Genomic DNA, 16,375 nt, shown 5'->3' with positions numbered 1-16,375 from the left:
TGGCTGTTTTTTTTTGTTTTGTTGTGTTGTGCGTCGGTCGTCTACTGCTAAATATTTTTAAGCGTAATTTTTTTTTTTATCATTTTTGCGTATGAAATGTTTAGCGAAAGAAATGTAATACCGATTATACAAGTAATTTTAGCTAATTCAAACGCCCCGCCCCCCCCTCCAGTTTAATAGAGGTAGGAGGTCATGTGTTAATAATACAAAAAAGAAAATGGCTGTTTATTTTTTACCGTAAATATAACGATTCGGTGAATATTTTTAAGCTTAATTTTTTTTCCCCCCTTATCATTTTTTCTTGGCATTTTTCATTATACTCTCGTATATTTACTATTTTTAACCTATTAATCACGTTGGAAACATGTTTATAACGTGTAAGATATTATATAATAATTTGTACGATACTGACAGTTAATCTTTTAATTTGTCCGATACTAACAATACAAACGTCACCATTACAGCTTGCTGACGTCAAGATCACGTGACATGACTCAGCGGTTTTTGAATACAGGGTGACTCAAAAAAAAAAAACAGGCCCCATGTACACTTTGTGGTAGAGTTGTGGCACGTTTTTTTGGGGCACTTATAAATCGATTTAAAAATATGTAATGTTCAATGTTAAAATATCACTTTTTTGGCCCCCCCCCCTGCAGAAAATCGTTCAGCTGACCCACTTCTAGTGGTCCTTTTCAGCCAAATTTTTTATATTTGTCGTCCGGAGGGAGGAGCTTCAATATGATACCAAGTTTGTTAATTTTTGTTCTGTCTGTCAAAAGTTTTTAGCGAACACACAAACATACACACATACATTTTCGCTTTTATATATATAGATAGAAGATGAGGAAAGCAATTGTGAAATATTTATGGGATTCTATTAGTAATTATTAATGCTGTAAAAAACAAACAAAAAACACATTAACACTTTTAACAATTGTTTATCATTTTTGCTAACAAATCTTTCTCCTTTCTTTCCTAATTTTAGTAATTCTATCATTAAGCAATGACTTTTCCTTTGTTAATTTGAAGGTCTCTAGAAACAGCTGTTCATTAGATTTTATCGCCTACATTTTGCTAATAACATTAAATGTAATATGCTTTTTTTTATGTTTTGTGTAAACTTCTATCATTTGACTGAAAATTATTTTAAATAACTAGATTTCCTATTCAAATTCCTTCTTTATTCACATGCAAAATATTGGTTCAAATGATAAGTTTAGTTATGCCTTGGTGAGCATTTCTGTAAAAACACTAAATGAAGTATTAGTATGAAAAAAATAAATTACTTTATTAAAAAATTTATAGTTTCAGTTATATATTTTTCTTTTGCTAGAAAAAAATGTGTTAAAGTGTTTAATACTGTCCCATCGCCGCAATTTTGCATCCCTGCACCTGTTATACCATTCCAACCATTCCAGCGTTTTAGGGCAGTTAACCCATTTGTTTTTCTATGGGAGATGAATCCTGGGCATTTTTTTTTTTCTTCTAAAAGGCAATTATGTGTGGTTTTAAGAGGATCTTTGTGCAATTATGATTTTGAGTTAATGATAGGTCTAAGGGAAATTATGTGTGAACATCCTGAAGACTTGATAGAACAAAACAAAAAACAATTTTAGAAGTTAGAGTGGGGTTGGTTTCACATAAATTTAATGTAAAATAATTCACCATTTTGAAACCATTTTAGCATTTTAGGACAGTTGACAAATTTATTTTTTATGGAAGATAAATCATGTGCCCTTTTCTTTAAGGAAGGATGTTGTTTTTTTTTTACGCTTACAGAGGAATTTTGTTTGGTGGGGAGCTTGCCACTTGGACTTAATGTTATTGTTAGGGCTAAAGAAGGTTTTAGGAAGAAGTTTGCCACTCATACCTAGGGTTAAGGGAGTTTTTTTTTTGTTTTTGTTAAGAGGGCATTTGACACCCATTGTGAAACTTTACAAGAATTACAACAAATGGACAAAAATAAATGTTATTTAAAACAAGTGACACCACTCTAACAGAAAACGTGACGTTTGGAAAAGTATTAAGTATTTTTTGCCCACCTATTTAAATATAAAAAACAAAACTTTTTGCTGAAGCTGACAAATTGTTCACAAATTTTGAATGAATTTGATTTTTATTTTTAATTACATTTCATGTCTTTTTCTACTATTTTATTTCTTAACTGAGCACCTCCTACAAATATTTAAATATCGATTTTGCATTTGTTTCTATTTGATAATTGAGTAGATTAGTTTCCATTTGGTAATAATCCACTGAAAACATTGTAAAAAAGACGAAAATTTAAAATGTAAAGGGGGTGTATCGCTCATACACGTGAACCAAAAAAAAAAAATCATATTTCACATTTTCAGTCGTTCAAGGCACTGGTCAAATTTAAAAAAAAATTTATATGGTTGATAACAAAATAGCTCTAACTAAACATGTAAAAAGCTTTTTTTATAATCAGATTTTCAATTTAAAATAAATTCGATCTAGAATAAAAATCAGTCTGTTTACAACCGTGCTATTGCTACTGCTGGTGATGATACTACTACTACTACTACTACATCAGTCTACACTCAAACTCTAAAAACGATTTTTTTTTTTTCCAGGTATCAGGATTTTAAATTGCTAACTGCCACAAGAGAAAACAACCTACAATTATACTTTTAATGGATAAAAACAGTAAAAAGATTGTTTTATTTAACAGTGGGTGTCTGAAGAAAATTTTTTTTTCAAAATTTTCAATACTCGTCATATTGAAATCTTTTTAACACAACAAAAAAAACAAGTGGTTAAAAGTATTTCGGATACCCCAAACTATTAAGTGACATCTCTTCTAGTTAATTTCCAAATTTCATGACAAAATTCTTGATACAAACACGGTACGAGTATTTACAAATCGGGAGGAGGTTTACAAAATCCTACCAAAAATGCTGTTTTATGATGTTCAGTTTTTTATCACTTTATTTGCTTAAAACTCTTAAAATATATAATGTACATTATTATTTATTAATTTATTTGAAAGTATATTCATTTTCGAACAAAATGGTGGTATTTTGAAGACTTAAAAGATGCTTTGGTTTTTAAAATATGACGATTTTAGCAGAAACCCCTTGAAATCTGATTATCCAAAGCATTTTATTCTCAATGTGTATGGCTACTGATATACAGGAATTTGGAACATTTGGAATTCTTATCAAATGTCAACCACACCTGACTCCTAGTTTGCCAGCAAGGCACTCTGGTGTTACCCGGACTTAGGTTAAAAAAGCATATTCTAGTTTCATGTTTGATACAAATCACATCTGAGGAAATTTTTAAAATTCCTTTTTTACATTTTCAGTGATTGAGCAATTTTGTCTTAAAAAGTGTATGCGTGGGGGGTGTATTAACATGAATTTTCCTGAGTGTATTATGTAGATAACATAAACACAAAACATCAATTTAATTTATTGCGTCGGCTCAAAACCTATTTCATTCTTGTTCTTACATAAATCTAGGGCAACCTATCATAATGTTTATGAATTAATCGCTTAGTTTCCTAATATTTCTGTAGTGTCAAGATTCAAAGATTTCCATTGTCATGTTTTTTTAGTTTGCATCTTGTTGGTCTTCAGAACTCAGTATTATTCAGTGGATCAAATTACCTTTGAATGCAAAACTAGAAGAACGGAGAAATATCTCTGGTTCCAAATGTGTTCTATTTGCGGTAGTTAACCCCAAAGGGTTGGTCCTGTTGACTACAAACCGATGCACTGGCTTCTCAAGTTTGTAAGTATTTTACAGCCACGATCTAATTTTACTTAGCTGCAAATTTCAGTCTCACTACTTTTAAAGAAGTATCAATAGAAACTGGTAATTCATTTGCATTGAAAAGTTTATTTTAGCATAAATGATCCTGGCTATGGCTGTAAAAATCATGACCTGTATTGCATATTATTTTTTATTTGAAAAAATATTAATTTAAAAACAATACTTAGGATTAACTGATATTTTTTATACACTATTTACCTTTTTCTTTTTTTTTTTCTTTTTTTTTTGTAAAAATAAAAATGTGTTTATTCATTTTTTTAATTGGAAATAATTACTAATTTTTACATAGAAAAAACAAACTGGAAGAATTCAATAATGTATAGAAAGATCTGTAAACTAAGAAATTATCAAACAACTTTGTAACTCTCTAGAAATTAGTTAGTACTTATGCAGAGAATGACATGAGATGCTGAACATATGCAAGGAAATGCATTTCAAAAAATATTGTGATGAATTTGCTTGGAGGTGCCTGAATGGCCAGCATAGGCAGGTGATCTTCTTGTGTCATGAATTTTTTCCATGTTTTAGAATTTGAAAAATTAATAAAGATGAGCAGGACTCTTAGACATTCTACAGAACAAGGAATGTATTGAATAAACAAACGTTTTGATAAAGCAGATTTTTTTTACTGGATAACAATAAAAAAAGGTAGATTTTTTACTGGATATCGTTAAAAAAAGTAGATTTTTTTACTGGATAACGTAAAAAAAAAATGTAGATTTATGAACAGAAAAACCAATAACATAAAGAAAATGAGTTTATTAACATTTTTGTGAACATAGTGACCATTGTATTTTAAACTAGAACTGAGCCAAATGAGATAAATTAATAAATACTCAGGAAGTAATATTATGCTACATAGTTACAATACAAATAATAAAATTACATCTTTAATTTACTCCTTCAATCCAGAACATTTTGGCAGACAACGCCCCCCCCCCCTTTTTTTAACGTAACATTTCGCTGACTTTCTTGGATGAAGAACCACTGCACATCAAAATTGTTATGATAAAGATTTCTTTCATAATGTTTTTTTTTTTTTTTTTTTTTTTTTTTTATCAGCACTTGGCATATTCTGGTGGTTTATGTAAGCTGCCGGAAGATGCAGATGCAACATTCACAGAAAAACGAGTCATTCTAGCATAAGCCCCTTACAGCTTATGCATGTAGGAAGGGGGTGTAAAACAAAAGAAAACTCTCATGTGATAATGATAAAAATAGTAAATGTTAATTTTAGTTAATACGAAATTGGCAACTTCTATTTTAACTTTATTTTTACTGTTTAAGATGTGTGTGTACACATCTGATTATTTCAATCTTGCAACATTTGTTGAAATTCCGATAAGGTAGGGGAAAAAAATTAAAGAAAACATTTTTTTGACAAAAATTAGTGAAAATAAAATGTTTGGCCAAAAAGACACTGGAGAGTTCCAAGAGGAGGTAAATAACATGTAACTTTTGCCAATTTTAAAAAATAAATTGAGTTAACAATCATAAATATGAGTTAATTGCCTTGGTTTTAGCATAACCGAGTTACTTATGTTATGTGTTTCCAAAGAAATATAGCGAGGGTTTTTTATGACAAACATCGAAAATTTGTGTTTTTTTTTTTTGTTTTTTTTTAAATACAGTTGAACCTGCATTAAAAATTAGTAAAAAAAATACAGTACAGTATATGATCAAATAACATAACACCGTAAGGCAGGGCAAATACCATAACCAGGTGCCGGAAAAACATTGTATTTCACATCGTAACCTGAAAAAAACATATCCTAAGGCCACCTTATCCCAGGGTTCTACTGTAATACGGTAATATTTTAATACTTCTGACATGCCAATTCAGTAGATATAATTGCTTTTAGTTGAAATTGACACAAAAAGTTAGTAGATACTTTTTTTTTTTCCTGAATTTTGCTATTATAGTGTACTTGCACCAAAGTTTTCTTGTATTCCTATCTTTAAAATGTATCAAAATTCCTTTCATTTATTTTTATTTGAAAATATGTCTGCATTGGGATCATACCGAAATATTGTCAAAATGTTCTTACAATTTTGAATTAAATAAATCTATTATGTCAAATTCCTATTTTTTTTTTTTTTTTTTCCATTTGAAAATATTCCATACTAAGACTATAACTATAACAAGATTTATTTTCTGTTACTAATAGTATAAATATTGGTAAAATTTAAATTTAAAATCTGACTAACCTTTTCCACACTTTGGTAGTAAAAACACTGCTTTTTTAACTGCTTATCTCTAATCTGCACAATCAAATAAATTTTCAGTATTTTGTAAAAGATTTGATAAACTAAAGAATGTTATTTCTAATGAATTTTTCAAAACCTTGCATAAAATACATGTCAGTAAAACTGGTTTCTAATAGCTATGTACTGAACCTTTTGGTGAAATGGAATTACAATTCCTGTTTGCTATATTAAACAAGTTTAAAATGGTAAAACGCCCATTTTCTGTCAAAAACCTCAATATTTTTCAATGTATTCTATCAGCTCCAATACTTTTACTAGCACCCAACTCTAACAATATTCTTACATTTATTATCACTAATTCATCCATACTATTCTTGATTTATATTCTCCATATAACAATCCTTGCCAACCAAATTCCAGTGCCTTATGCACAGGTTAAAAAATAAAATCTTGTCAAGAATGTCACTGTTTTAGCTGTGAGCTTCATTAATTTATCTATTCATATGTACGTTATCACCTTTCACACATAAAAAAAAATGCAAAGATGGTGATTAATCTGATGTCGCTATAGTAAAGAATTCTGACTTTACCCATTTGAAAATCTTCCAAAATCCAATTCCGTTGTCTTGACAGCAATTTAAAATAAATACATTTCAAAACGTGATATTGTTTTAATTAATTTGAAAAATATTTAACTGAAGATTAATTACAGTAAAATAATGGGGAATATTTATTGGTTTGAAAAAAAAAGAAAAAAAGTTGCTAATGCTACAATTTTACATACTTAAGAAAAAAACCTGTTGGATTTATTTATTTAAAGAATATTTAGTTTATTATTTCTTGAAAAGAGTATTCTTACAAATATATTAAGAGTAAAATAAAAGTTTACATTTTACTTGCTTACTATTTCTAACACTCCTATCTTTCAATTTTCCATTTCTTTTCTATTTTATATACTTTTTCTTTACTTAATGCATTTTAATAGTTTTCCATATCTAAAGTTGAGGTTTTCATTGTACTTGCATTCATATTAAAAGCCTATTTTTTTTCTATTTAAATAATTAAAACAAACTTAATATACTCGGTTGTCGATATGCAAGCTACCAAATAAAGATTAACTAATTTGCATATTCATTGAAAAGCAAACTTTAATTCATTTTTATGGTTTCTTATTAGATGGTTGGTTTCATTTAATTATTACATGCAGTTTTTTCGACCAGTTTATCTGTTTTCTACATTGTGCATAATTGTATAGCATTTAGAATGCAAAAATTCTTGTATACACAAATGTATTTATATATATCTATAAAAGTGACCTTGTCTCTGTGTGCAGAAAGTTTCTGCCAAACTCCTCTCTGAATTTTTGGTCTACAGACTTGAAATTTAATATGTAGTGGATTTGGATTCGATTTTGTTTTTTAACCTGTAAAAATAGCTATTAAAAGGTCGAAATTGAAAAAAAAAAGCAGTTGACTTTGGTAAGTCAAATAAAACTGTTACTCCTGCACATGCACAAAATAAAAAATTCATAGCTCAGTCGCTTAATTTTTGACCTTTTGTATTCATTTGTCCGTAGCTCAGATGGTAATGATGCCAGAGAAATAAATAACGACTAAAGTTGGAGTGTTAAATGTTTTGGTTTCAATTTTAGCAGATGGCACCTAAGTCATATTTGTTTTAATTTATTTATTTTTAATAACTTTTGATGTCCTTACTATATATTGGATAACATTCAATAAATAATTGGTTCTATAATAATAAATACAAAATCTGCATGAATTAAAATATAATATTTGTCTATTTTATGACCGGGTAATGCTGGGCAACCTGCTAGAAAAGGTTAGGCAAAATTTTTCCTAACCTTTATTTATTTATTTATTTTTTTTTCCGAGATACCTACTTAGTTTCAATGTATGAAAATCGTTCAAAAAGTAGTCACCTATTTTTTTTTTTTTTTTTTTTTTTGAGAAGTTGAAGAGCTATGAAGACAGTAGTGGTACCATTAAAACAAGCAATGTAATTTTTTGTGCTCCAAAATTTATTTTTCTACATAGTCACCATCATTCTCAACACACTTTTTCCAGTAGTTCAATGATGCATCTCTGCTTCTGACATATGTCCATGAAAGGAGGTTGCTTTCTTAGTCTCGCACTGTTAATATCTGCAACAGAGAGATGAAAATGTCAGGTCATGAATGCATAAGTTCATTTATCATAACAATGCAATTTGCAATCTCCTTTGATCCATATGGATGGAATAAAAAAATAGGAGGCATTACTTTTAGAACTCCTCTCAAAATTTTTCTAAAAGATCGCTGTTTAGGTAATCTATATATTAATATGATAGCGTGTGTGTTATTTTCTGTGGTATGCTTACATGAGTCGTTTAATTGATCTGTACTTCTATTTCTTGTCATAAATAATTTTACCAAGAATTCATCTATTTTTTTTTTTTTTAAGAATTCTTGATAAGTTTTGGTTTCAATTATGGCTGAAGAAACTCAAGTTATATATATATATATATATATATATATATATTCCTAAGTTTTTATTTTGTTTAAGGGAGCAATTCATCAGGAATTTGTTTATGTTGAATTTGAAGACATCCAAGTTGTAGTCAGGTGGGAAACAGGCAAACGGAAGAGAGTTCCACAGGTGTGCACTTCTAAGAAAGCTTTGTTCATGGAATCTACGTTTTGATTTAGGCACAGATAAAGAGTGAGGAAAATTACTGACAGTGGTTTCAGCTAGACGGGTGTTTTTCGTGAAAGATTGGTGAGGGGGACGAGAGATTGGAGCTCAGACGAGCACTTGCCATGAAAATAATGATAAAACAAAGACAGGCTCGCAACGTCTCTTCTGTGAGAGAGAGGTTGCAGGGAAGAGAAAAGGGCATCCCCCACTAAGCCACAAAGTCTATTTTGTACTCTGTCAAGGTAGGATAGGCTATTTTTAGCAGCTCCAGCCCAGATGTGGCAGCAGTACTCCATCCTTGGACATACTTGGCTTTTATACAGATAGAGAATTGCATCAGTAGTGAGATATCTTCTGGAGCAGTAGAAGGATCCCACTATTTTCCCAGCGATCTGGGCAACAGACTTGATGTACGTGTTCCATTTCAGATCAGGAGTAAAGGTCAAACCCAGAAGCTTGTCAAAACATGGAGCCTCCCCAAGATGAGAGCCATCCATTTCACTTGATGCCAGATGGGGATCAGAGCGTTGATGATGTAAAGATAGGAGCTTGGTTTTAGATGCATTAAAAGTAACCAGACACCTCTTCCCCCTTTGTCATTTACGGCCATAGATGGTAGTGTCATCAGCATAGATGTCAACAAATGATTTAAGTATGTGTTTTGGGAGATCATTGCGAATGAGTCCGCTGTAGAATTTCCACAGATCCCGCTAGTTTAGTAATAATTTCAGGAATATTTCTATATAGATTTTATCTAATTCTTCTCGCATTTCATTAACATCACATGTATTTTAACTATAATTTCAATCAATCTTTTTTTCTAATACAAATTTTTTTGATTTGTTTCCTATTTACACAATTGAAACTTTACTTTCAATACGATTTACCTAATGCCATTATCAAATTACATCTATTAAGTATTCAATATTAAAAACGATTCAATTTACATGTTTCCATTTTCTAGTTTATATCTGCTTAGAAGATAGTGATTTTAGTACAAAAATAATAAAGCTGTATCTTAAAATGATGGCAAGTACTCATCTTATCTTCAATCTATGGTCTTCTCTTGCCAAACTTTCACGAAAAACACTCGTCTAGCTGAAACCATTATCAATAATTTCCCCCACTTTTTATCTGTGCCTAAACCTAAACATATTCTTTCTTGCACGCTTGTGGAACTCTCTTCTGTTTCCCTGTTTTCCAGCTGACTACAATGTGGTTGTCTTCAAGTCCAACATAAACAAGTTCTTGATGAGCCGTCCCCTTAAGTAATCCAATTTACCAAATTTCCACTAATAACGATTACTACAATATTACCTCATTGACTACATCCATTAACCCTTATTCTCGAGTGACTTCCGAGCCTGAATAAGTGGTGACTCCTTTGTAAAAGAAAAAACAAAAAAAAATAAATCTAATGTCAATTTCCGTACATTTCTACAATTATTTCATTAATAAAATAAATGTTAGTAGTAAAACTGTTTTACTACAATTTATTTTATTAATGAAATAATTGTAAAAATTCACGTTTTTCCTCATTAGCATCTTACTAAAATACTAATGATGACAACCTGGATTTATACTACAATATTTGTTTCTTAGCAGTTGATATTGTTTTCCGTTCTTTTTGTTGTTTTTTTTTTTTTTGTTTTCAAATAAACCTTAATTATTAATTGACAATTAATTTCAAAGAGAAAATAAAGAAAAAAAACTTTTATTTCCATTTTTTAAATTAATAAATAACTTAATAGAATTTATAAATCAATTCAATCTCAATTTTTTAGGGTAAATAAAAAAGATTCTTGAAGGAAAACAAATACATATGAATATATTTCTATTAATAAAAATACAGTTTGATTATATTATGCTTTAGGAATTAAACAAATTGTTGAACACATTAAAAAATTAATAATAAAACAAACAACATTCCAGCCTAAAATATTATGGTGGGAGGTATTTTGGGATAAGCACTGGGTTTTAATTTCTAATTTTAAAATTGGTCATAAGCAGGTATATACTTTTTACTTTACCCATTTATTATTTTTAAAATTAAATTTGTAGTTGCTGTTGATGATGATAATTATTACAGTTGTGATGAAAAATAAAAAAAAAATAAAAGCTCTCCCACTCCTCTTAATTTTTTTTTTAATAAAGAAAAACACAAATTAATCGTTTAACATTATTCATTAATATAAAATTTTTATTAACCAGTTAACATTTCACTTTTTGTATTATATAACCAGTTTTTCATGGAGAATTAATTTTCCTTTTTCTTATATAGAATCAAGACTTTGAATATTGCAAAAATGATATAAAATAACCATTGTTTATTTCCTAATTAATAAAATGTGACTATACATAGTAAATTTCCTCAACATCGGAATATATCAAACATTCACATTCAAAATTATTTTTTTCTGTAAAGGCTACAACTTCATTACTTGCTGCCTAGAGGACGGTTAGTTTTTGTTAGTTGTAAATAAATCCCAATATTCAAACGGTAGATTGACATCATCCGACCTTCAGATTTATCTGATGTAGATAGTATCTCATTTATCTATTCTTGTAATCTATACGCATCTTCCATAGTTATTTTAGATTTTTATGTACATATATCAAAAACTTCATTGTAAGTTATCTTCAAGGCCAAAGTTTTTTCTTTTTGAAGCCCTTCAAGTATTATGTACAGAAATAATAACTCCCTCCCCCCGGGTCATTAATTTGTATTATTGTTCTTCCTATATGATCTGTTTTTTTTCCATAGACATGTATACATTTTTTATTTGTTCACTAATCAACAGTTGTTCTTTTTATTCTATATTTTTAATCACAAAAACTATGTAACAAGTGCACACATATTTGTTTATTTAATTGGTGCTTAAATAACAAAACAATTATTTGTTATATATCTGCATTTAGCTAAACAAATTAATATAATTTATAATTTGCTATGTTATCTTTAAACATAATTTACAATTTCTACCATTTATATCAAAATGATTTTACATGGTTCTTATGGTACTTTTTATTGTTGCATACAACATGAACTGTAAACATTGAAACTTAATGTTATTGCTGTTGATAATATTAGATAATTACATTTTTTATTTATCACAAAAAATACTTTTCCTATTTGTTTTTACCTTCATGTTACAAAGTTTTCTTTCTTTTTTTTTTTTTTTAAGCTGTTTCATATATTTTTTTGTGTTGAATATGTTTATATTGCTGGAATTATCCACATTTTTTTATGCATTATTCAGAAAACGTAGAACATAATTTTGAATTTATATTATTAAAAATTTGCGAGACTATAACTCTGTACTTATAAGATGCTAAACGTAAACAAACCATTAAAAACGGTATCTATAAACACATACTTATTCTGCTTAAAACCAGCTAAAATAAAATATGTAAATAAGATATGTTAGACTAATTTAATTATTAATATTGAAATTTAATGAAAAACTATGTAAATTGTCAGAAAAGATTGAATATTTATTATTTTATCATTGCAAGGGAAGAGTTTTAAAAAAAAAATCAAAATCAAATAAAAAAGATAATTAAAGGAATCGTTTTTGGCATCGGAAAATAGGCACAGATTTTTCCGATTCCCTATTCTGATTAATCATCCCAACACTAATATATATAATGTCCTCCACAGACACTGTTTAGCTGTATTACTGCTCTTCAGTGTAGTTAGACTAGTACCCAAGCCAAGGCACTTGTAAATGATATCTACAACGTAAATGTAAATGGTGCTTGTAAATGATATCACCACTTTTAAAGTACTCCATTATTTACAACAAACAAAAAGCTTTCATGGTGTATAATTTGAATATTTATTGAATCATCAAATGCTCAAAGATGGAATATAATAGAAGTTATTCCTTAATTCATGGAGTTTCGAAAGTTTATACTTTTCTTATTATAGAAAAAAAATAATCCAATAGTGTAAAAAAAAAAAACATTTTGAGAACAGTAATAAAAATTGAAAACTAAAATTTGTGACTGTGGAATCTGGTTGGGGAAATGAGAACAAAAGCAGAATCCATAATGAACCATTAAAATTCAACAGTAAATGCAGTCTACAATTTTGAAGAGTTGTAGTTTTAACTACAACTCTTCAAAAGTCATAGTCGAAACATGTATGCATAATGGATGTAAAAATTTTAAACTATTATACAACATATATCACTAAATGATTAAAAGAAAAAAGTTTTTTTGTAAAATACAAGTTGAACAAAATTTTTAAATTTTATTTTTCAATTCATTGAATGACTGCACTTATCCTTTTTAAAACTTTAAAATTTTGTACCACTAAACACCCTTTTATACACACACATATATATATATATATATATATATATATATATATATATATATATATATATATAGAAAAGGGTTTTTAGTGGTACAAAATTTTAAAGTTCTAAAAAGGATAAGTGGAATCATTATTAGAATTTTGAGGATGATCGATGCAGGGAGAAAAATAGATACGAAAAATAGTCAAAAGACTATTTCACTAAAATAAAAATTAAAAAAAAAAAAACCTCGAGGTACCTTTCGCCCGACACTTGTCAAGAGATTACGTTGGCAACGATTAAAATAAAACACTTTACACATAATTGAAAATGGAGGTGAAGTGAGGGGTGAAACCAAAAAAATAAATAAAACTACACGAGGTGAATTAAATGAATGAATAACCCATGATATATCGTCCATATTTCAGAACCCAGGACAAAATTAAAAAAAAAAAAGAAAGTTAACTTGCCTGCAAATAAGTGCAGAAACAAGAAATAAAGACGCAATGTAGGCATTTTCTTTCTCTTCTGTAAATCAAAGCTCTTTAAACAGGTCTAATTTCTGCAACAGCCCCTTTTGCCTATAGAGCGATGGTTTGCGCATTAGTACAGTTACGACCTCCAAAATATTGAGATGTTGTTTGGAACGGGCCTTGTGTACAATGCGAAAACAGCCATCCGAATACGCTTCACCACATGCTTTGTCATACAAGTGCGCACCAATTGATGACTCATGAATAAGTGAGCGCCCGGATATGCTCCGTAAATGCCCGGAGTGTTCTGTGAATGCTTGTATGTGTTCAACAATGTGTTTACTCTGGCCCCCCCCTCTGGACTTTTGAAGACATGTAGGGACATACCATACATATGAGGCATCTCCGAAAACATTCAGAGAATATGTGCCCCCTACAACATCAGGACGGTATTCAAAAGCGAGTCAACACTCAGACGACACCTGGTACGAGTGAAGCCCCGCATGGATGAGAACATGACCAAAAACTGCATATATTCCATCCCATGCAGTTGCAGAAAGGTTTACAAGGGTTAAACATGCCGCCCCCTTAAAGTAAGGGTGGAAGAACACCGAAAAGCGGTAACTAAAGGGGAGACGGAAAAATCGGGTATAGCCAACCATGTCTGGATGGAGATGAAGTAAAAATAATAAACAGAGAGACCCACTAGAAAGTGAGAAAACTTAAAGAAACAGTTCGCATGCTCGGACATAACAACCTACTGAGCAAACCAAGCATAGAGCTGAATACCATTTGGACACCTCTGATAGAGAGAGAAAACCTTGAATAACAACATAGGTTTAACATTAACAAAAACCAACTAAGAATTGTCCTAGTGACATATGGCCGAGTGGTCCTAGATGTTGTATCAAAGTTTACAGTTACCCAAAGGTGCCGAGTTCAATCCTGAACGAAGGCAGTGAAAAAGTAACATTGAAAACAGAGAATCAGCAACTATGTCCCAAAGCCTAGCTGGAGTCTGAACACGGTACCCCCATAATAATAATAAAGGGTTGGGTTCGAGACTCCTAACAAACGGTTCCCCAGTTCGATACAAAACACCTGACGAAGGCCGGAGGGCAAAACAGCCAAGACGTTTTGACAATAACAACCAAGATGAGGAAGTCAGTCCGACAATCTCAATCAATGAAAACACCTCATCTCAAAAATACAGACAATTACTATGTAGGGACATGTTGTGCCAATCTGACTCCCAGCCGTTGAAACATACGACCCACATAGTCAGCATCACACTGACATTTAAATTGATATACAACTAAACTTTTTTGTAGTGTGGGAAGTGTATATTTCTTAGAAGATGGGAAGGCAGTTTTAGTGCTGAATACCACACGAGGCTGCACTGCATAGAAACAGTGAGATACAACCGAAGTAATTTTATCGACAAACCCTTTACTGATAGAACCAATATAAGGGAGTTTCAGATAAACTGGACATTTAACCAGGCAAAATATATATAGGAATTATAAAATATATATGGTGATTAAGCTACACTGAATATTCTGCATTTCATCTACTCTAGGACTCTTCAGGCATAAGCCTTTTGAAGTAAATACTTAAAGTTTACGCATAAATCTATACTTTCGTATATTAATTTTATGTGAGTAAATTAAGTAGTTAAAAAAATGTATTCTATATATATATATGTGTGTGTGTGTGTATACAATATAGGCTTTCTCTGGGTATATGTAGTTCATTAATGAAATGGTCCAAGATAAAGCCCATGTTAGGATGTCCCTCTACCAAGGTTCAAATCCTATGAGTCGCTTTGTTGTATTTGAACTGAAATCATTTGCTTCAAAATATTACCCACACAAGCACCAACAAAATAAAAACAATTTAATACATAGCATACGGTTGGAAATAAATTTTCAATATAAAAAAAAACCCCAAACATTTTAATTTACACCAACAGGTAGTACTGACTTATGCACATACCAAAGTCTTTTAATACGTGAATATATGAAAGATGAATTTATCCAGACATGTAGAGGCACGTTCAACACAATGTACCTAAATGGTCTTCTTCTTTCATGGAGTCTGGGTCATGTGATAACAAGGCAGTCTATCATTGGTAGATTTAACCACCTGGTCACCCATATAGTGTTTCAGAAGTCTGCTGTTCCTTTTCTCTCTTTTTGATTAGATTATTGAAGTGGCAATATTTGCCAAATCTCTCTCCTTGTAACTTTCCAGTTTAATTACCAAAATGAGAACATTTATTTATTCACTGCTCCTATTTCATCAAGAGTAGTTGTGCAACATACGGTTAGCCGTCTATTTACCACTAGATCACTTCTGTCACAGTGTCTTTAAGATAACATGCAAATGGTTTTTGATACATCAATGCCAGTTACATTTGACATTTCAGCTTGTAAATAAAATTTTTTAGTTTTAACTGTTTAATTGTTATCTTGTAATTTTTTCTAAAATCTAAATGTTGATAATTGTTTATTTTTTTGCAGCCACATCCATTTGATGAATGCCGATTTGATGTCAGTGTTAACGATAGTGTGTGGTATTTGCGTGCAAAAGATGTGGAAGAGCGCCAACAATGGGTGAGAGCCATCGAACTACACAAGGTAATTTTATAGATTAGTTTCTAATTTTTAAACAAATATCTCTTCCAGTTCTTCACAAAAATTTTCTCAATCTTATTTTTTAAATTCTTTATATTGATATAATTTATGTTTCCAATCACAGGAGATTAACGAGTACACAACTATGATTTGAATCCAACACCAATTCACAAATCATTGCTAATAAGAAGCGACAATTGGTTTGAAATATAATGGTTACATTATGCATGAAACGCATCGACTCTCTACTTGGAGCTTTATGATCA

At 30.1% G+C, this 16,375-nt stretch overlaps 1 protein-coding gene across 4 annotated transcripts in view; it reads left to right on the top strand.

Moving 5' to 3' along the window:
- The window catches only part of LOC145249645 (ceramide transfer protein-like), a 123,378-nt gene that overhangs the window by 36,990 nt on the left and 70,013 nt on the right, over positions 1–16,375 (top strand). For all 4 annotated transcript variants that reach the window (XM_080111409.1, XM_080111411.1, XM_080111410.1 and 1 more), the window contains exon 2: positions 15,996–16,112. In XM_080111409.1, the coding sequence (XP_079967535.1) occupies positions 15,996–16,112 (117 nt within the window). The remainder of the gene's footprint in view (positions 1–15,995; positions 16,113–16,375) is intronic.

Source organism: Euprymna scolopes, chromosome 28 (genome assembly GCF_053919585.1).
Source record: "Euprymna scolopes isolate OS-2025 chromosome 28, ASM5391958v1, whole genome shotgun sequence".
NCBI lineage: Eukaryota > Metazoa > Mollusca > Cephalopoda > Sepiida > Sepiolidae > Euprymna > Euprymna scolopes.
Note: the sequence above shows the minus strand (reverse complement) of the source record. Positions and strands in the feature narration are given on the sequence as shown.